At 40.7% G+C, this 21,040-nt stretch overlaps 1 protein-coding gene across 1 annotated transcript; it reads right to left on the bottom strand.

Annotated features, from left to right (window-relative positions):
* Positions 1 to 2,375: 2,375 nt before the first annotated feature.
* Positions 2,376 to 20,338, bottom strand: LOC141008685 (cAMP-regulated D2 protein). The gene is made up of 8 exons (XM_073481134.1): positions 19,853 to 20,338; positions 17,878 to 18,079; positions 17,284 to 17,417; positions 15,685 to 15,812; positions 15,365 to 15,483; positions 14,752 to 14,892; positions 13,105 to 13,277; positions 2,376 to 2,828 (listed from the first exon to the last, which is right to left on the bottom strand). The coding sequence occupies exons 1-8, from the start codon at positions 20,336 to 20,338 to the stop codon at positions 2,376 to 2,378; spliced, it is 1,836 nt and encodes a 611-aa protein (XP_073337235.1).
* Between the last annotated feature and the right edge of the window lie 702 nt (positions 20,339 to 21,040).

The raw sequence follows: 21,040 nt of genomic DNA, 5'->3' as shown, positions 1-21,040 counted from the left end.
AATACAGTTTTAGTAAAAGGCCACTTTAAATAAATTATTTAACCAACCTCTATTTTGTGTCTCTGCTCAATAATTAACAGAGTGTATCTCTGCAACGACAACATCTATGTGAGTAATCAAGACATCATAATAGAGGGAACACTTGAAATATGTGTTCAGATGTGTTCAGAAGTTTAAGTATGTATGTCAGAGTCTGAGAAAATTAAGTTGGCGAACAGCATAAATGAAAGATTTTTTTTTTATTACAATTTTTGAACGAATATGTCTTAGGAATGATGCAGCTGCAGCTCCAAACCTCTAGCAAACCATAGCAAAACATGTGAACATTACCTCTGCCAACTTTTTGGCTAATAAAGTGAATCAGAACAAAATTAGAGAGGTTCGGGATCTCCAAATGTGCCATTTTGGCACATTTTGGCACCGTCTGTGCCATTTAAAGAAGGTACCAAACTATATATTTAACTTATATGTTACCATAGGTGTTCAAAAAGTAGCCAAACTAGGCTCTGCCCAGGCTTAACAGGTTAAATGATTTAAGCTGCCTGGAGGGAAGACTTGAGATCGTAGCCAACAGTATTATAGTACCAGAGACTCCAACTGACAAATCAATACATATATACAAAGATATTTCTTTTCTAAATGATAAGTGGTCTCTACCTGGAGGGAAACAAAGAATCAGAGAGGAGAAGCACTGATTGATTTTATTCATTCCTCCAAATATTTTTTGCATTTACTAGTATACATTTTGTTGCACTTTGTCGCAAAGCTCCAGTCCGGTTCTTTAAGATTTTTTCATATGTCAAAACACCGAAGTTACAAACAACCTAACCGATCCAGACAGCGGTAGATCAGCAGCGCCCATGTTCTAGAAGCGAGGTAAAATTTTTAGCAAAGTAGTCTGGGGGATTTGAAGAGAGTACAGATGGATTTACCAGCTTCAGCAGCAATCAGAACTCATTCCAAATCACCTTTGTCACACTGTCTTCCTAATTTTGTGTCCTCTGTCATATAGTACAGGGTGAATAAAAACAGTCAACAAATCCGCCATAAGTTATGACGTGATGTCCATTTTCACCTCCCGCTTTCACGTCCTGTTTGGTTGATGCCTTCATTCGCGGTGCAAAAGCATATTATTTGCTTTCTGTGTGAAAGTATTCTTGACAAAAACAACAGTTTGACATGCAAATGAACTGTGTAGTGTGTAAAGGCCTTAACAGTAAAGTTGTAGGCTAAGAAACATGAAGAATTAGCTGAAAGTGGCTCTGAGGGGAACAGCTGCTGGATGATAAATATAATAATCATTATATATATATATACATATATATATATATACACACATATATGTATATATATATATATGTATATATATATATATATATATATATATATATATATATATATATATATATATATATATATACACACATACATATATATAATATAAAATGTAGTCATTTTTTACATTGCAAGCGCAGCTTTAAGGATTCATTTTATTTGAGAAACAGAGATTCTGACCCAAGTACAATTAATAAGAAAACCAAAAGATAACATTATTAATGAAATCAAGGCTTTTCTTTTTCATACAATGTATACAGTAAGACTGGCTCCTGCTTTGATGAAAATGAATTTTACCACAACGTGCAGCTGATAACTGAAGTCTTTAGAAAGCATACATACATCACAGTTTATATAATAAGAAGCTAGGTTATTCCACACTGTTTGATTTTAATATTTCTTTTGACAGGTGCTGTTTGATACAGGAAACAGAGCCTTTCACAGTGAGTGACAGTAAGATTTTCACATTTTTTGGTTAATTTTAATCTCCATTTTATCGCTTGTGCCAATAGCTATAACTAAAGTCCCACCACATCTTAAATTCTTTGTGCTGCATTGTCTCATAGAAAGAATCTTCCGAGACTCTGACAGTGGGTGCACTCCAATGGTGTGTTCAGGTTGAGTGGGACAAAAGCTTTTGTCATGCTTTTTTTTTTGTACAAATTGTGATTCTGGAGCACTTTGTGTGCACTTATCCACCACAAACAGCTAGTAGCAAGTTAGCTGACAACACACACAGACTTTGTATTTGCTTATTTAACAGGTCTAATGAAGGTTTTGATCTAAAAACTTATCAGGAACTCCAACATAGAAACAACATTTTCTTTTAAAAGCTGAATATTTATTGAAATAATTGCTGCGTGGTAGCGATTTCCTAAAAGTTCATATTGATATGAATTGAATGTATAATTTGAGATAAACACAGCCACATTACAATGCGAGAATTTGCAACTGACTTTCCCAGAAGCGAGAACAGCATTTATTGATGACACTTCAATGCAAAGCAAACCCAACACCTCCCCGTCTGGCCTGCCTCCTCACTAGTAGATGCCCAGTTTGTCCCAGAAGTCACATATATGGCTCCTTGTTCCTACTTGCGCATGTGAACGCACTGTCAGGTTCATAACCAGCCAGCCGCTGTTGTCAGAGTAGCGCGGCCAAACGGGCAGCCGCTGCTCTCGGCAGAAAGTCGTCTGTTGGGCCCGTGAGGAGGGGTCGCCAGTGTGGGCAAAGGCACCCCAGTAGCACAGCATCCGATTGGACAGCAGCTTCTCTGAGAGCGTCATGGTGAAGTTGGCCACTGAGGACGAGTCAAAGAGAAAAGGCAGCTCGGCGCCGTGGCAGGCGTGCTGGTAGCAGAAAGTCAGACCTGACCACACCCGAGGGTCTGATGCCACGTGGTCGAACACGTACATCCACACCCCGCTGCCCGCTGCTGTGCCAGCACGCGCCGACCTCCTTGATGGACACAGGAAGATGTAGTCGGTGACGATCTGGGTAGAGGGAAGAAAGAGAGCAGCTGTTCAGAAAACATTCTGTTGATCAAGACTAGACCAGTCTCTAAAACCAGACACCTTTTGGAATGCCATGCCATTTTGTACAGGCATTCATGGTCCCCAGAGGTTGAATCCTACTGACTTTTCCTCTAGTGACACCTTCAGGTTGACCTTGGTGTTTGCAGTGAAATGTCACAACTATTGAACAGACTGCAATGACATTTGGTAGAGATATTCACTGTGCTCAAATTATGAATCTTTATAACTTTGGTAAGCCCCTGACTGTTCCTCTAGAACCACCGGTGGATCAAAGTTATTCAGTGAAATATCTCAGTGTGTGCTCGGTGAATGGGCACGGAATTTCTTACGGACATACATTAGCCTGGCTTTCTTGATTCACTTCTTGATCCAAGAATCTTGATTGATATTTGATCAGCACTGCACAGTTTGATAGTTTTAGAGTTTTATGAGCGTGGACAGACCTGCAGACTGGACACAACTGGATAGACATATAACCAATCAGAGCAGCGTACATGTTGGTGATAATCCTCTGTCAGTCATTGTATCAAACCCGCCCCATATTAGATAAACTGTTTGGTTTTTTTTGGGCCCAACACAAACCAAGCCGCAGGGAGATCTGTCTGAATGGGAGGGGGACCAGACACATCTGCCAGAGCAAATGAAACTGAGTTCTGGGGGAAATGTCTTTATAGCCATTGGATGGCTTGCAATTAAATTTGGAGCAGACATTCATGTTCCCCTCAGGATGACTTTTAATCACGACTTCTCATCTCGTGCCATCATCAGGTCCAATACTTTGGTTTAGATGAAATACCTGCACAACTAATGGCAATCCCATTAGCTCCAGCTGTACTTAGAATTTTGTGCTACTTGCTGCTGTGTGTTAGCATGCATGCTAAGCATATTAATATGCTGACTTTTGCATTTTGCTCAAAACACCACTTAGTAAGGGCCTAACAGAGCTGCTGGTGTGAGACAGAAGGCTAATTAAGGCCTCATATGCCTGCGTTGTCCTTAATCATTACTCTTCTTAGACAGATGTGACTCACAGCATACCGACAGCAATCATGGCTTTACACAGGATACTATTTTCCTTTCAGTGTTCCTTTTAATCATGACAAACAAAAACAGTGAGCCAATCTGAGTACAGTTTTGTGGACAAAAGACCGTCCTTGGCCTCAGGATCACTGGATCACATATTGGTGCTGATCCAGCTCGTAGATAACTAACCAGCACTGCATTCAGATAATTCTATGGACCATGAAACCCGGAAAATACAATTTAAAGCTGCTTTGCAAGTGTTCGTTATTGTTGAAGGTTTATTCTTCACAGAGTATCTTCCAGTTTCGCAAGTGTTTTTTGTAGAAAAGGAAATGAATTAAACTAATTAGCGTGACACCTACAAAAGAGACGGGATGGAGCAGAGCAGCGAAAACTATTGTTCCCTCTCGGCTTAATGGAAGCAAAAAGAAGAAAATGAAGGTGGACCATCTTCTTCTGCCTGTTACCTGGAAACCGGTGTGTCTTTTTCAGCAGCACACAACCTGCGCCCACACAGCCCCACATCTGACACCTGGAAACAAACAGGCTGACTGTAGGAAGCTGATGGACAGACACTCACACAGATTCACTTTTTCTTATCCTCTCACACAGATTTGTTTGTTTCAAACAGGCACAAGCACAAATGTATTCACAAGAAACAGGCACACACTGTACCAGAACATTGATAGTCATGGCTCAAACACACACAGACACACACACTAAAATGTGGGTAGAAATGATGTGTAATGTGTACCATGTATTCAATTATAGTGTTCTGGAAATAAACGTTTCCTCTGGTCACTTTGTGTCCTCCTATGTTCTCTCCTTCATCCCTACATCTTTTCAACCAGTTTGCCCCTTCACTGTATTTTCCTCCACACCTCTCTCTTTTTCATAACTAACTGTAGTAAAGTCTAGACTATGAAAGAAATAATCTGCTGAAACAACAGTTTAACAGCATACATATCACAAAGCATTTGATTTCTCAGGGGCAAATACAAACAAGGTTTAGTCATTGAGTTAGTTCTACCGCTGAAATGTGGTCATATCGTTTTAATATTGCAATAAATGAAAATTGTGTTTTCAGTCCTTAATTTCAATGTGTGGATAAGGCTTGTGTACCTTATCTGTTTCTGTTGTTGGGCACCTTAACCTCAATGTCAGACAGCCACCGTGCAATTGTACACCGTGCCACACATCAACTTCAACAAGCAGCTTTAACAGATGCAATTGACCTCCAGCCACATCTGACACCTGAATAAAGCTAGAAATGTAGTTGTCAAACAATGTATGGCCTTTGTGGTGGCACTTGTGATCCATTCATCACCGGTACCCACTTACACTACAAGGGTTGCAGGGAGCCAGAACTAATGCCAGCTAACACTGGCTGACGGGTGGGGTACACCCTGGATACATCTCCAGTCAATTACAGGGTTGATAAATAGAAACACGCTCATATTCATGCACAACATGGAGTCACCATTTAACCTAACCTGTATTTCTATGGACTGTGGCAGGAAGCAGGAGGACCCAGAAAATCCAAGCAGGCACAGGGAGAACATGTAAACTCAACACAGGAAGACCCCAGCCAGCCGGCAGTTTCAAACCCAGAACCTTTCTGCTAACCACTGCATCACTGCATTAGGTGAAGCCCTGTCGCTGATTTTTTTCGAGCAGTTGGGCACACTCTAAAATCTTGAGGCTACAATACAGCCCATATTTACATTCTCCTATATATTTTAGCTATTAGCTTTTTCTATTGTGGATCCAGCACATCCTCATTAGAAAAACGACCATATAGGTTGACTGTGAAAGCTGCTTATTACAACCCTTATTTATGATTCTTGTTCAGCAGCAATGGTCTCCAGTGGCCATTGTAATTTCACGGCAGCAGAGGAGAAAGTCAACTGAAGTAGTTTAAAGAGCAACACAATTCTGAACAGGGAGGAATGAGGATGAAACATTATTTTAAACAAGATCACAATGTCTTCCAAGACCGAAGTAGTTTTAGTGTCTAACCCTAACCAAGTAGTTTTAGTGCCTAAACCTAACCAAGTAGTTTTAGTGTCTAAACCTAACCAAGTAGCTTTAGTGTCTAAACCTAACCAAGTAGTTTTAGTGTCTAACCCTAACCAAGTAGTTTTAGTGTCTAAACCTAACCAAGTAGCTTTAGTGCCTAAACCTAACCAAGTAGTTTTAGTGCCTAAACCTAACCAAGTAGTTTTAGTGTCTAAACCTAACCAAGTAGTTTTAGTGTCTAAACCTAACCAAGTAGTTTTAGTGTCTAAACCTAACCAAGTAGCTTTAGTGTCTAAACCTAACCAAGTAGTTTTAGTGTCTAAACCTAACCAAGTAGTTTTAGTGTCTAAACCTAACCAAGTAGTTTTAGTGCGTAAACCTAACCAAGTAGTTTTAGTGCCTAAACCTAACCAAGTAGTTTTAGTGTCTAAACCTAACCAAGTAGTTTTAGTGTCTAAACCTAACCAAGTAGTTTTAGTGTCTAAACCTAACCAAGTAGTTTTAGTGTCTAAACCTAACCAAGTAGTTTTAGTGTCTAAACCTAACCAAGTAGTTTTAGTGCCTAAACCTAACCAAGTAGTTTTAGTGTCTAAACCTAACCAAGTAGTTTTAGTGTCTAAACCTAACCAAGTAGTTTTAGTGTCTAAACCTAACCAAGTAGTTTTAGTGCCTAAACCTAACCAAGTAGTTTTAGTGTCTAAACCTAACCAAGTAGTTTTAGTGCCTAAACCTAACCAAGTAGTCTTAGTGCCTAAACCTAACCAAGTAGTTTTAGTGCCTAAACCTAACCAAGTAGTCTTAGTGCCTAAACCTAACCAAGTAGTTTTAGTGTCTAAACCTAACCACATAATTTTAGTGTCTAAACAAACTAGAGCTGTACCCTTCAGCTGAATGATGGTAATTCATTTTGTTGCATATGGACACATTTCAGGTGTTATGTGGAATTGATTTGAAATGTTGCTGTAGAGAACAACTTCACTGCCCCACTGGTGAACAAGGTGGAACAATTTTTGTTTTTTGTAATTTTTTCAAAAACTGCACCACTTTGCATCACCTCTGTTAACAAAAAAAAGCTAATCAATTTGTTGTTCTCAGTAACAAGTAGTCTGGCAGACATGACTCCCTCTTCACTGGAATTACTCACTGAATCTCTTATTGCTGGCAGCACTTCACAAACTGTTGATGAGCTCGTCAGCGACTGAGTTCTCTTGGTAACAAAAGAAAGTTGTTGAGTGTCACTCTCATTGGCTCTTAGCTATTATCACAACAGAAGTGTTTTTCATTCTGTAAAAGACATTTCACCAAAGTACTCAGACAGCTGTGTCTGTCTGATCATGATAGAAGATGATCATTTTTGTTTTGTTTTGTATGTGATCAGAGATACTTGGTCTGTGTAATGCAGAGAAAATACACAAAAACCTGTAAATGCTACAAAATGCATAACACTGAGCTCTCCACATCAGCCTGCTGCATGACGGACTGTTTGACATTTGTGCTGGCCCCCTCAGTCCTCTGGAGAGGTGCCCTTTATGAAGAGATGCAGGAGGTGTGTGTGTGCATGTGGAGGGGCCGGCTATGGTTGTGACTCCACTGTCTCCCTACTGCACCATAAACTGTGACTGAATACTAAATATGTCCAGGAGTGTCACCTCCTGACCCCCTGTGGCTCCCTGAGGCTGCCACCTTGCACTTTGCATCAAAATTACTGAGAGAAAAGTGCTCGAGGCTTTCTTCCCTGACTGTGTCATCACGAGCCATTTTCACTGCTATAAACTCAAGGATGAAACCTTGAACGCACGACATACTGCACTGTAATAAAGCAAAATGTATGAATACAGTAAAAGATGAGCAGAATTTAGTTGGCAGTTATGTTGAAAAAGTGAGTAACCCATGATCAATAATGATGAATTCATGTGCTTGAATTAGATTAGCATAAGCCTGCCATCGGACAATTATTTCAGTCAGCATTCTCCTCTATTCGGCTATCTGCGCGTTACCGTTTTCAGAATCCCCTTCTCTACAGTAAATAACGGTATAACCTCCGAGCTAGCAGCCTACACACTGAAGATGGCAGGTTATCCTAACCTGGTCGCTAACGGTACGAATGTAAACACCCATTACCCCCATACAAGAATTAGAATTGGTGCAGCTAGACCTTTCTCCAGCGATGACACAGCACTCCAGAGAAAGGTCTGGCTATGTGACACTAAGCTGAAACTGATGTTACTGGTTGTTGTGGCTACTGCTGTCAGTTATGACTGATTCATAGGCGTGCATTAAGCCGTCACGGCTGCGTCGTAGGTTGTGGCAGCCATAGAGATACCTGATGAACTGTATTTGGTTTCAGATCCTGGTGAGGTTGTTGAGAGTGAAGACAACACGATGAAGACTTAGCTGCTTTTCTCCTAACATCTCAATTGCAAAGAAAACATTAAAAAAATTCAAATGAATGATGCAGCGAGGTCACAGAATAGTCTTATAGTCTTATAAACATATACTGTGGCTCTAGAGATTACTGTCAGTAATCTCTGTGACAGTAGGACTGATGAATTAACCTCATATAGTCACCTGAACTACCTCGACCTAGCTGCTATAAAAGGGAGAATACTCTTCCTCTCAAAATGTTCAATTTTGGAAGCCAAAGGCAGTGTACATTTGATTTATCCAATCTTTTTTTTTTTTTTTTTGAGGGGGGGGGGGGGGGGGGGTGTGCCTGAAAACAGCTTCCTGCTACAGTTGGAAACCAGGTTCATGAGAGCAGTTTGTCTAAACTGAAAAAGCAGTGGTTAGTAAAACCAAACCAATTAACTGAAAGATGCAAAAACACTGTGTAGACCTGAGAGGAACTGCAAAATCCAGACTGTCCCCAGCAGAAAAGTTGAGATCAACTGTGAAAGGAGCTTATTATAATCCATATTAAAATTTCCTGTTTGGCAGAGACCTCTACTGGCCATAGTAATTATTACAGCAGCAAAGGAGGAAGTAAGGTGAAATAGTATGAGGAGCAACCAAGTCCACATAAGGAGGAGGTCGGGGTGGACAAACAAGCTCAGGACTTTCACCAAGGAGACCGCAGCTCATGTCTAGAGTGAAACCAAAAGTTAACGGTGAGCTATTTTAACTTACAAACTTATTGAAGTCACATACAACGTAACAAAAATTCCACATGTAACATATACACGTTCGTAATTGAAGATGCGTAAGTAAAATAGTTATTTTAACCCAATCCACAATGTTTCCCTAAACCTAACCAAGTAGTTTTCATGCTTAAACGTAACTAAAATGCACCCATAGGACAACGTCACCGTACACCTGTCACTGGTGTTTTGGGAGTCACTGGCAATCGACCTATTCAGTTGTTCAGCTATGAGGATGTGTTGGCACAGTCAGTGGGTTACTATGACTTAACACCTTTCACAATATGAAAAGTCATAAGACCCATCGGTCTTACTAAAAAACTGCTTAAAATATATATTAAAATGTAAAATTGGTTTAATATTACACCTAGTTGCCAATCTAATACAACAGGCCATCAATGAATTCTACATTAATGGAATTAAAAATGTTCAGGCTGTAGTTTGTGGTGATTTTGTATTGTATATCATACATTATACTGAGAAGTGTCTCTAATATTTAGTGTACCCTCATTAATACAAATGGGCTGTCAGGTCGCCAAGTCAGTTTTTCCTCCTCAGCCAGCCCTCTCTGCCTTGTACTTCATCTGTGATTCCTCAGCTGATCCCTCCTGTCACTGTACATGTTAATGAGAGACGAGTTGCTTCTTAGTGGGAGCAGACAGGCTGCATCTCAAACAGACAAACTCCCTGACTCCAGTTGGTCCACATGCTTCACACATACAAATTGATGGAGGAGAAATGAAAATCTGGGCTCTGTCTTGGGGTCAGACTGAGAAAAACTGGAGTTGTAGCTCCCTCTGTGGGTAAATGATTGGAGCTGTGTTTGTGGAGCTAAGGAGCAACGCTGAAGCCTGTAAAGTCTGATGGGGATAATGGTTCTAAAGTCTTTCCTTAAATACCCTGTTCTCGAGAAAATGTGACTTTTTTTTAACCAACCAATCACAGCAGCAGAAGAGAACAATTGTTTTCAATTCCCCATCAGACTCGTTAGACGTGGAGAATCTGGAGGGAGCTGAGAAGACAGCTGGGTCCTCGTTACACATCAAGCTCCGGCTGGGTGGGACATCGATCCATGCATGGCTGCCCACCTGGCAAAGCCACCGAATGGGTGGTTATTGATGCATGTGCGTGTTTGAGTGTGTGTGTGAGGACTGTGTCTGAGCGTTCACGTTTCAGTCTGAGCTTGAGGAAAATATGGAAGAGAATAAAGCTCTGGAAATCCAGCTTACGGTGTTAATGCAGACTAATTTTTTGCTTTTTCTGCACAAGCTACAACACTTGTTAGTGTTCTACAATTAGATATTACTGTCAAAATGCAGGCTAGCTGGAAACCAGCTGACAGTCTGCTTAAGACTTTTGAGAATTACCCTTCAGTCTCAAAGTCTCAAGATTTTCAATCACTGCTATTTATTGTTCTTGCTCACGTCTGTCTGACAAATCAGCTGCACTTGATCACAAAATACAGTATGTTTGAGTGGAAGCTGGGAGTTCATACATAATTCATATTTATACAACAAGGGGGGAAAACACTTCCTCTGCACAAATGGAACAACAATGATTTTGACATAGCGAGTGCAACGACTATAAAGAAGGCTTCCTCTGTTTCCTAACAAGACAAAGTCTGGTCCTCTATAAAGAGCTGCAGGAGGTGTATGTGGAGGGGCAGCTATAGTTGTGACCGCACTGTCTCCCTACTGCACCGTAAACTGACTGAACACTAAATATATCCCAGAGTGTCACCTCCTGACCCCCTGTAGCTCCCTGAGGCTGCCACCTTGCAGGTGCAGCAAACAGCCTGAGAGGAAACCGCTGGAGGCTTTCTTCTCCTTCTGTGTCATTGTGAGCCATGTCTCTGTATTCTTACAGCTTTGTGAAAACTGGAAACATAAACACACTGTGATAAAACCGAATCATAAGCAAGACTATGTTACATCCCCTTTCCAATTTTTACCTCTAACCCTTGTTTTTCCATATGGCCCTTGCCCCTCAGAACAGAGTTGCAAGTAGTAGTGGTTTAGTGACAAGACATTGCCAATAGGCTATACTATTTTCAGCTGTGGTGATTTCTGCATGGATGCTCGTTCTTTCACGACTTCACACCACCAGTCAAGTCATTAGACAAAAAAGAACGCAGTTTCATTACCTGGCCACTAGCAGTGCTTTAAGGCTAACATTAGCAACCCATGCTGCTACCCTGCCAGTCTGCACTAATATTAGAGGAGCAATAAGGAGTTCAACAACTTCGTCGCTGGACATTATATGGCATCAAAGTATAAGGGATAATGGAAAATTGAAATATGTCAAAATGTTGGAATGTCATGCACAAATTAACAATGTAGCATTAGGACAAGGATAACAGGCTGATAATAAGAAGGTATGATGTTTACCATGTTCATTATCAAAGTTCAGCATGTTAGCATGCTAACAATAGCTAATTATCACTAAATAATCAGCTGAGGCTGATAGGAATGCCATTAGTTTTTGCAGATATTTGGTATAGTGCCAGAGAAAAAGGATCAACAAAATCATTATCATTCCTGGTCTGGGTGTCATAAACATCAACATAATTTTGTACAATCTATCGAATACACAATGAGATATCTCACATAATAAGTGGAAACTCTAACCTTGGAAACTTTTAAAGTGTAAATCTGGCACTAAATGAAAAGCTAGAGAATCACTTAAGTCTAAGCATTCATTTCTGGGACCATGAATGTCTGGACCGAAGTGGAAGACAGACTAACAAACAGACTGACATTGCTATGGCTAGAGCCAAACCGCTAAAATGGCAAAAGAAGAGCAAAACCACGAAAAGAGACTCAAAACAAGTTTGCAAAGTTTATAGAAGTATGAAATTACAAAAGCTTAGAACTTTTCTCTGAATAATCTTTTTTTCTGTCTTCACACAACAGCGTCTGTCACTTTTTATGTGTGCACCACCATTAGAGGACCAAACTGTCAGGTAGTGCGTGCTGTTCTTCACTCATCTTCATTTGCATTATTCATCACGTCGTGACTACAAAAGACACAGAGTTCTTGAGGAGAGTGTAATGGAGCCAGGAGGATATGACAGCTGGCTTTACACTTTGTTTTCTGCGTGACCATTAGGATCAGCTATTAACACTTTAAACGTGGTCGAACACAAATGAAACAAATGTTCAATTTGTTTGAAACATTTGTCTTTTGATTTTCCGATGCATAGCCTGTACATATGGTACAAATCAGTCCCCATCTTAATGTTCTAGTGATGGGAATACTCACAATAACAGTGTTAAAATGTTTAGCAGCTATGGTCTACCATGTTTATACCTCATTCGGTATGTTAGAGTGCTAATGTTTGCTGATTAGCACTAAACACAAAGTCGGCCTGTAATTGAGACTATTAGAAATGTCATTGGACTTACATCAAAGTATTGGAAAAGGTGAATTCTTCATATAATGGCGGTGCTTGAGGAGAAGTCAGGCTATCACCAAAGTTAATACAATACATCTTGTGAAATATGAATGACTGAACAACTGACTGTACATTCCATTTGCTAGCATGGCTAAAAATGATTTGATTTGTATTTATTCATTTATTAGACAGACAATTGAAATTACCTGCATGAATCAATACTTAAATGCTACCAAGAACCATTATCAGATATTTTTTGTGTCATTTGTGTGTGTGTATGTAGAAGCAGGACACACTTTTTCAATATATTAGGCTCAGTAGGCCACTCAGCTTTCAGTGGGATGAATTAGATTCCTCATTCATTGTTTTAAATGTCAGTGGTACTCAGTAGTCGATGAGTGTAATTTGTCCTCCACCGGTACGCAGCATTAGCTTGCCTTTTACACGAATAAATAATCCAAGATGTTCTGATGATGTCATGACTAGATTAAATGTTCTTTCTCTTTACCCCCCTGCGGTTTGATTTGACAAACAACTTGACAAACAAGATTATTCCTGGAAATAATAAAAGCTCTAACTGAACTGTGAGTTACAGCTTATGTGGCTATATATCAGCTGCAATGCTGAAAACTGAACAGACTGTGAAGTGAGCTCCTCTTACCTGAGCGAGCATGTCCCTGCGGTCGGCGTCCCTGTACAGGGGCAGGTACTTGTGCAGGATCCTCAGAGCATGTTGTTTAAAGATGGCTGTGATGTACACGGTGCTCTCCACTGCAGAGACGGGCTTGTTGAAGACGGCGTACACAAAGATCACTCCCTCTTCTGAGGTCGTACCTGCAGGACAGAAAACGGAGCCTCACTGCATACAAACAAGTAGACTTCCATGTTGCCTCTAGCTGTCTTGCTACTCACAACCTGTCTGTCTGCTGACTGTCTTCGAGTCTAAAAATCCTTCTTCAACATGTCATCAGGCTTCAGTTTTCACCTTGATTCACAGGGCTTCTTAATATCCTATAAAAAATGTATTAGTTTGTTTGTTTTGTACAGTAAACATTGCCTTCAGCGTTGCTATGATCTTGGGAATTCTCACATTAAATTGTGTTGTAACAAGAACCAAAGGGAGTCCAGGGGAAAGCAAACAGCTGAGAGATTGCCAGATTGGTCAGAGGTTACTCTGCAGGCACAGTAACGCCAAAATAAACTGATTGTAATGGTAATTTGTGTAAAAACAGACATGAGGATGAGATGATGTCATTTTACTTCTCTCTTTTCTTTGCAGGTGCTCGGGGCTGTGTGGTGGGTGTTTGAAGTATTTAATGCATGAATTTTAGCAGATAAATGTGTGTTTTTAGTGGATTCATAGAATTCGTGCAAATTGATACATTAGAGATCTTTAGGTCAAGATCTGGACAACATTTTGCAAATGTCCATTTGAGCACTGGCTGAAGAACTGTTAAGATATTCTGTTGAAGTAAAAGTAGACAAACCACATTGTTAAAGTACTCTATTACAAATATAAGTCCTGCATTGAAAATGTTAGTGAAAGTGGAAAACTTTTGTTTGTTTCGGGTGGTTTGATCTGTAGCAATGCGTGTGCCTCGTCACCTGGGCCCAATGCTCATCACAGCATTTGTATGTCTAATCTAAAATTTCCAAAATACAGCTGTGAGATAAAGTAATTGCATGAAAAGTATAATATTTTACTGTGAAATGTATAGGACTCAAAAGTATAAAGTGGTATAAGAATGTAAATATTTGACATAAATCCTTAAAAGTATATTTTGTAAGAAATGTCCAGAATTCAAAGGTAGCTCCAAAACCATGGGAGGCAGCATAACTGCTGATTGCTGCTCAGTACACTCTTTGCTGTGGCTATCTTTGGCTTTAGCGACTAGCTGCTGTGAGCAAGCAGCTCCGTTAGCCGTGGAGCAAAGCGGCCCTATTAGCTGAAGGGAGTCTGCTGGCATCAAAACATCCAATGACAGGGGCGAGTCACTGCGTTCAAAGGGGCTCAGCTCGACCTGCCTTTACATCACCCAGATGAAACTACTGGGCTATTGGACTACAGCCTCTTGTGGTACAAAGTGGTATTAGGAGACAGGACGGGCTGGGGCTAGCTGGTTGGCATGATTACTTCAGTAGACTTCTCTGGTACACAGTGTGTCGACATCTTTGACATAAAATCAACACTGTTGTTTCTTCACACTCTGTTGGTATTGTTCATTTTTTGAATGTTTTAAACAAAAATTCTGGCCATATCTCATCTTTTGACCCTTTCAGTACGGTACTGTGTTTGTGTGTTCATTACCCAGCAGCACTTTCTTCTCCTTCTGCCAGTGGCCCTTTAGAAAGGCAGTGACAGCTTGCTCCTTTATCAACTCTCCATCAATGTACGGACCCCACGTCTCAAAAACCTCCAGGAACCTGAACGGGTTCACAATCTTGGAACCTGAGAACAAAACACGCATCAGTTAGACGGAAGATACAGCCTGATTCTCAGAACAGAGAGGGGAAGCTTTGTAATTTGACCAAAGGTCAGGCTAAATGAACTAGATTGAGTTAGACATGCAAGACACTGAATGTCTTGTGACATGTGATTTTCGCTCCTGAAAGGGAGTTCAGACGGGCAGAACAACAGCTGATGACGTAATGACCGAGTCTGTGATACTGATCAATAATCCTGTCAACCCTTCAGATATATTACAGTCATTTTGCGCTGTGAGGCGGTGAGATCCCTGTAATTGCCCCCTCAGAGGCTCATGATTTTGTTTTCCAATACAGCACTCAGGATAAAGATAATGTTTTTCATCATCTTTCTGCAGATAAACATACTGTATCCTGCCTTCTTATGTAACTGTGTAGGCAGCCCTGAGCGTTGCTCTAAATTTGGCGAGCGTAGGCTGGTGTTTGTGGCGCCCTACTTGTTTTCATCTGGGCAGCCAGGACGGCCTGCGGAGTGAGAGACAGCAGGCAGACGATGTTGCTCACAGAGCAGTTGGTCTGTTTAGCAAAGTCTTTTCCCAGCTTCAGGGCATCGTGTCTGGGAAGGTGTCGGAGAAAAACAAAATTACAGTTCAGCTTGAAATCCGTGAGCCGGTTTGAATACAGCTGAAGAAATCACATACCCCCCCCCCCTCTCAGAAATATACTTCTGAGAGCTCTTTGATTCCATAATATTTTGTATCTTCAGTCAGGCACAAACGAGTCACACAGTGGTAACCAATATGTATCTGAGACTCACCTGGTCTTCAGAGGGATGGAGAAGGGCAGACTCTGCAGGACAGCCTGTTTAAACAGAGGCTTGCTGCTCTGGATCATCAGGTGAAGACTCACTGACTGAGCTCCTGCGCTCTCCCCAAATATTGTCACCTGACAGGAAACACAGCACGGAGGTTTGGTATGAAAAGCCACACCGGGCAGCTTTGCATGTTAGCAGCATGAGGCAACTCTTACTGCTGGAATGAAACTGTCACAATCCTTTAAGTTGAGGTCAGTTAACGGTACATACTGTTACATTTATATATATATTTCATTTCGAAGGGAAGCTAAAATAGCCGGAAAATGTATTCACCAGTTTGGCCTATTTTTCTTATGTCCCCATATTGGATAAATATGTCAATTATTCACTTTTATCTGACAAAACAAAAGACTGACAAAAAATGGCCATCTAAAAAGATAAATGAAAGTGTTTTCCTAGTTTAAAGCTGAAGTGGGTAATCAAATAAAATAGAACAAAAAGTCTTACTTCTGTTACTGAGATTTTATCGGATTTATGGATTTCTCTCCGCAGGTGCACCGAAAAGGGACCAGAGTGAAACAACTGGAACGCTATCAATCATTTTAATGATTTCTGAGGAGATCCTTTAAATTCCTTTAAATTTAGATTCATTTTCAATTTCAAAAATACTTGACAAACCTTTCCTTTCTTTTCCAGATTGAATGAACTAATGGAAGAACAAATCATACACAGACCAGGCATGTCACCCAACATCATATATGTACTTAAAACATATGGAATTGTTGTGATGCTGTTCAAGGTTACATCAGAAATACATATATCGAAGGACAGCAAGGAGAAAATACACAGCTCTTGTTGGATGAAGTGAGATGTTATATTTTTGATTTGGACCAATGAGGGTGTGGATGTTTGACAGAAGACTACAACCAATAATGTGTGATATTATTGATATTACAACTCCACAGTCTACAGCCATGCTAGCAGGTCTATGAGGCTGTCTTGCACTGCTTTGAGCTAAACGCTAACGTCGGCATGCTAATAGGTTCACAATCACAATGCTACCATGCTGATGTTTAGCAGGTGGTGTAATGCTTACCATGTTCCCATCTTAGTTTAGTATGTTAGCATGCTAGCATTTGCTAAATGGCACCACACACCACGACAGGAATCTCATTAGTTTTAAAGGCATTTTGACATAAAAAAGAATACTGGGCAGTTCATCCTGAGTGGAACATGAATGTCTGTACCAAATTTAATAGCAACCTAATCAACAGCTGCTGAGACAGTTTACTAAAACCGGCACGATGGGACTAGAGGAAAAGTCAGGGGATCACCAAATTCAGTAGGATTCATCCTCTGGGAACCATGAATGTCTCTAAAACATTTGCTTTCAATCCATTCAGTAGATGTTGAGTTATTTCTCTGGATAAGAGAGCTATTTAATACATCATCAGGGACCATTAATGCCTGCAATATTTTGTACCAGTGGTTCCCAAATTTTGGGTAAGAAAATTACAGTGCTCAAAATAGTACGCCAAATTACTTCTCTATGGATAATTAGCCTTGGTGAATGTGAGTGTGTATGTGTGTGATATTGCTTGCCTTGCCAGGATCACCTCCAAACACTGCAATGTTCCGCTGGACCCAAAGAAGAGCCGCCTGCTGGTCCAGGATCCCATAATTCCCTGTAGTTGAGGCATGAGGGTCTTTGCCCGACACAAGGAACCCAAAGGCACCTTAAACCACGCATCAGTTCACATGATCAGCGAGACATAATTGACTCCAGCAAGACATTAATTTCTCTACTGAGTTCCAAATTACCGTTCGCATATATCTGCTTCTGTTTTCAGTCTTGCAGGAAGGCAGAGTAATTACCAACAGGCACAGCCATTTAAAATAATGGCACGCAAACATTATCCAGCCTCATACTGTCTCACACACAGGCACACATGCGTGCACTCTACAATAAGCCCGCCATTATTTTAGCTAAGTGATTAATGGCTTCCACGAGATGCCTGCTAATTGCCTGTACCAAACCAACTGCAGTGCTTAAGTTCATCCTTCCCTCTCCCTACACGTACAGCATAATTTAGAAAAGTCTCTGAAGAGACACAATAATTGTAAGTAGGCTACAGAAATAAGGTAATTACACTAGTACAGGTCTATCAAAAGTGAAATACCACCAAACTTTCTCACCCAGTCGGTAATCCACGCTTACAACAACAGTGTGGGTGAAGTTACTGATGAAGCGTCCGTCGTACAGCGGCTTGGAGGCAGAGCCGGCGATGAAATCCCCACCATGGATCCACACCATGACAGGAAGTGGGCTCCACAGAGGGGAGCTGAAGTTCACATCCACAGGGACGAAGATGTTGAGGTAGAGACAGTCTTCACTGATCTTTTAGGGACACAAGAGGAAATATTCATTCAGTTTTTGGTCATTGAAAATTAATATCTCATTAAGCTCATTTCATTTGTAAGGATTACAAAACTTTATTTAACTTCTTAACTTCTATTTACAAATTGAAGTTTATTGACTCACTATTTTTTAAGACTCAGTAACGTTACGAAGAAGCTTGGTAAAATATGTAAGACATGATTATAATTTTCATTTGGTTCTAACTAGCTAGCTTTAGCTTATAACCAGCTAATTAGCTACTGTTAGCTACTGTGCCTGCTAACCCAACATAAATGGTGGTCGGTGGCACACTTTGTTAGTTATTAGGCAGATATTTTGACCAGAGTTCCTTCTTTGATTTGTTTTCCAGTTAGCTAGCTTACATGGAGCAGCAAGTTGGCCTTCTTGCCAGAAAACCTCTCATTATTCCAGCTTGGGACTGAATTCACATATTATTTCAAGATGGCTACCTCCACTGCCAGCCTTTTGGTCACACCAAATACATAGCTTACATTAGCAACTTTATATGTTGCAGTGTTGTACTGTGTTTAGCTCCATATCCTAAATCGATGGCATGAAACTGTTAGCCATGGTGGTTTTAAAGCCATTTTTCTCATGATTTGTTGACACTTTGTAGTAATTTTTACCAAGTGGGTGAAGTCTAAGCTGTCGGAAATTCCTGATATCTTCAACTGGAAATGAAAACTAAAGGTCTGATGCTTTTCCAACATGAACTGTGATTTTTTTCCCCCCAGTGGTCAACTATGGTACTGAACCCCCTTTTCCCTTAAGATTTTGATTTTTTTTTAGAAATCTTGGGCAACATTTTTACAAAAAAAAGTTATTGGCTGATTTAAGTATTTTTACACATATATTTTACACACCCATGCATATTTAAATTAGATTTATTTACACAACAAATAATAAATAAAAGATTCAGTATTTCCTTTACAATATAACTTTATACTTCAGTAGAAATACAATTTTAGAGGCTTTTTTGGTGTAATTGGGAAAGTTGGACTCATGGCTTCCTTATTTCTAAAATCCTGGTTTCAGCCAATTAATGTATTATAAACCTGGATCACTTCTTGCTTATACCACCGCCCAGTGGCCACTCGTGGTATTGCAGTGAATAATTCCACTGTAGCCCAAAAGGCATTTTCCCCAAAGTGCACCATTATAGAAGAGATTTGTGTAAAACTGTCAACAGGACACATGCATATTCAGTGGTCTGCATAACCAAGAAGTAAACCCAGGAGCTAGAAAACTTTTTTCGTGTACGCCAGGCAAGCAGTTTCATTGGATTGAATGGCCACCAGCGTTCACTAACTAGTTCAATATAAATCAGTGCTTTGGCACTTGAGTCAGCACTGTGCATGTGACATGAGCCACACAAAGTGGGAACAAACCAGATTTGTGGGGCTTTCACTGGAATGAATGGGCACCACCTTGAAGTCCAGAATCCAGTTCTTGAAATACCATCATATATCAGCTCACACTCTAAAATGTATTGGTGGCTTTTTAGCTCCATACACTGCCAACTATATTTATGGTGCCACTTGACTGTGAGAAAGGTTTATAACTAAAACTCTAATCTGCTTCAGAGGACTGGCACCCTTTTCTGACACCTTATTACAGCTGTCAGCTGTTAATGTTGATGATTTAGCATCTGAATCTCTGTGCCAGAATACCAAAAATGCCAAACGTGTTATTACATCTGAAAGTTAAACATCATGAAAACATGATAATAAGTGAGAAATGCATGTTCCTTACTTTTCGAGGACACTCCTCAGTGATGGGTCCGCTGCAGGCCTGCATGCATGCTGCCCTGGGGAAGGAGGCATCATAAACCCCCGGCCACTGACTCACAGGTCTGGGGGGCTTCCAGCGGTAAGCCCCAACAGGTGGGTCTGCATACGGTATCCCGTAGAATATATGGGCCTTATCAACTGTAACCCCCTTGATCTGGCCATCTTTGGTTATCACCACAGGTCCGGGGGCCTCATTTGTATCCTGTTTGAGCGGTTTGTCCTTGGTTTGTGCTGTGATTGAGAGGGCTTCAGGGCGTCCCGGCTCCTCCAGGGAGTTTATCTCAAAGTCTCTGTTGATGATGAACGGCTCGTCTCTCACCAGCAGCCCGGGGTAGATACTTCTCAGAAAGCTGACAAGGTCGATGTCATCATCATTTTTCGTGGCCTCTCCAGAGGGCAGCACTAAACTTAGTGAGCACAGCAGCAGCAAACAGTGCCAGGTCTCCATATTGCTTTAGAATACTCCTATACTTCCCCAGACCCTGAAGCTCAGATCATGATTTGACGTGAATTATGGTCCAGCAGAGGTAGAAAAGTTGCAGCCCCCACAAGCCTGCAGCCTGAAACTCTCAACAGACTGTGCATACTTGTGACTCCAATTTGGCTGCTTGCTTATTAAGATTTATCAGACAAAAGCTGCTCTGTCTGTATGCTGCGTGGCGTCCAGTAGACCCTGAACAGTTGGACACAGTGATGCAGGACCACTAATAGAGGACATGTCGTCTTTCCTTTGCTTAATGTAATCACAAGTCTCACAGAAGGTAAATGGGGGCATGTCATACAGCAGGCTTCATGAAGGAATATTTGTTTGTTACAGGTTTTTTTTTAAATACATTTCTTGGTATTCAGTCTTATAAGTCACAGATGTTTAATTGAAACTAATTTATCTGTGTACTTCTAAATAGAAGCTAGACTGCAAATTTCATTAAGGTGCACACCGCCACCTACAGGCCAACATGCAGTAATGCAGAATAACATGCAGTAGTGATTCCCACACAGAAAGAAAGATATGTCATGTTTTGTCAATATGCATGTAAAATAGCATGTAGCTGAAATATAGTATATAGTGTTAGTGACACAGTGCAGGATCAGCATCAATTTATAAGTCTTAAGTGTTTTTCTGCCTGTCCTCCATACTCACCCTTTTATC

Source organism: Pagrus major, chromosome 14 (genome assembly GCF_040436345.1).
Source record: "Pagrus major chromosome 14, Pma_NU_1.0".
Lineage (NCBI taxonomy): Eukaryota > Metazoa > Chordata > Actinopteri > Spariformes > Sparidae > Pagrus > Pagrus major.
The sequence above is the reverse complement of the archived record's forward strand: the minus strand, read 5'-3'. Positions and strand labels throughout refer to the sequence as shown.

Coding starts and splice junctions, on each gene's coding strand:
- LOC141008685 (XM_073481134.1), bottom strand. CDS start 20,338: ATGGAGACCTGGCACTGTTTGCTGCTGCTGTGCTCACTAAGTTTAGTG. Junction 15,484..15,684: donor TCCATCCCTCTGAAGACCAG/GTGAGTCTCAGA, acceptor ACACCTTCCCAG/ACACGATGCCCTGAAGCTGG. Junction 2,829..13,104: donor GCAGGGACATGCTCGCTCAG/GTAAGAGGAGCT, acceptor CCCTCTACCCAG/ATCGTCACCGACTACATCTT.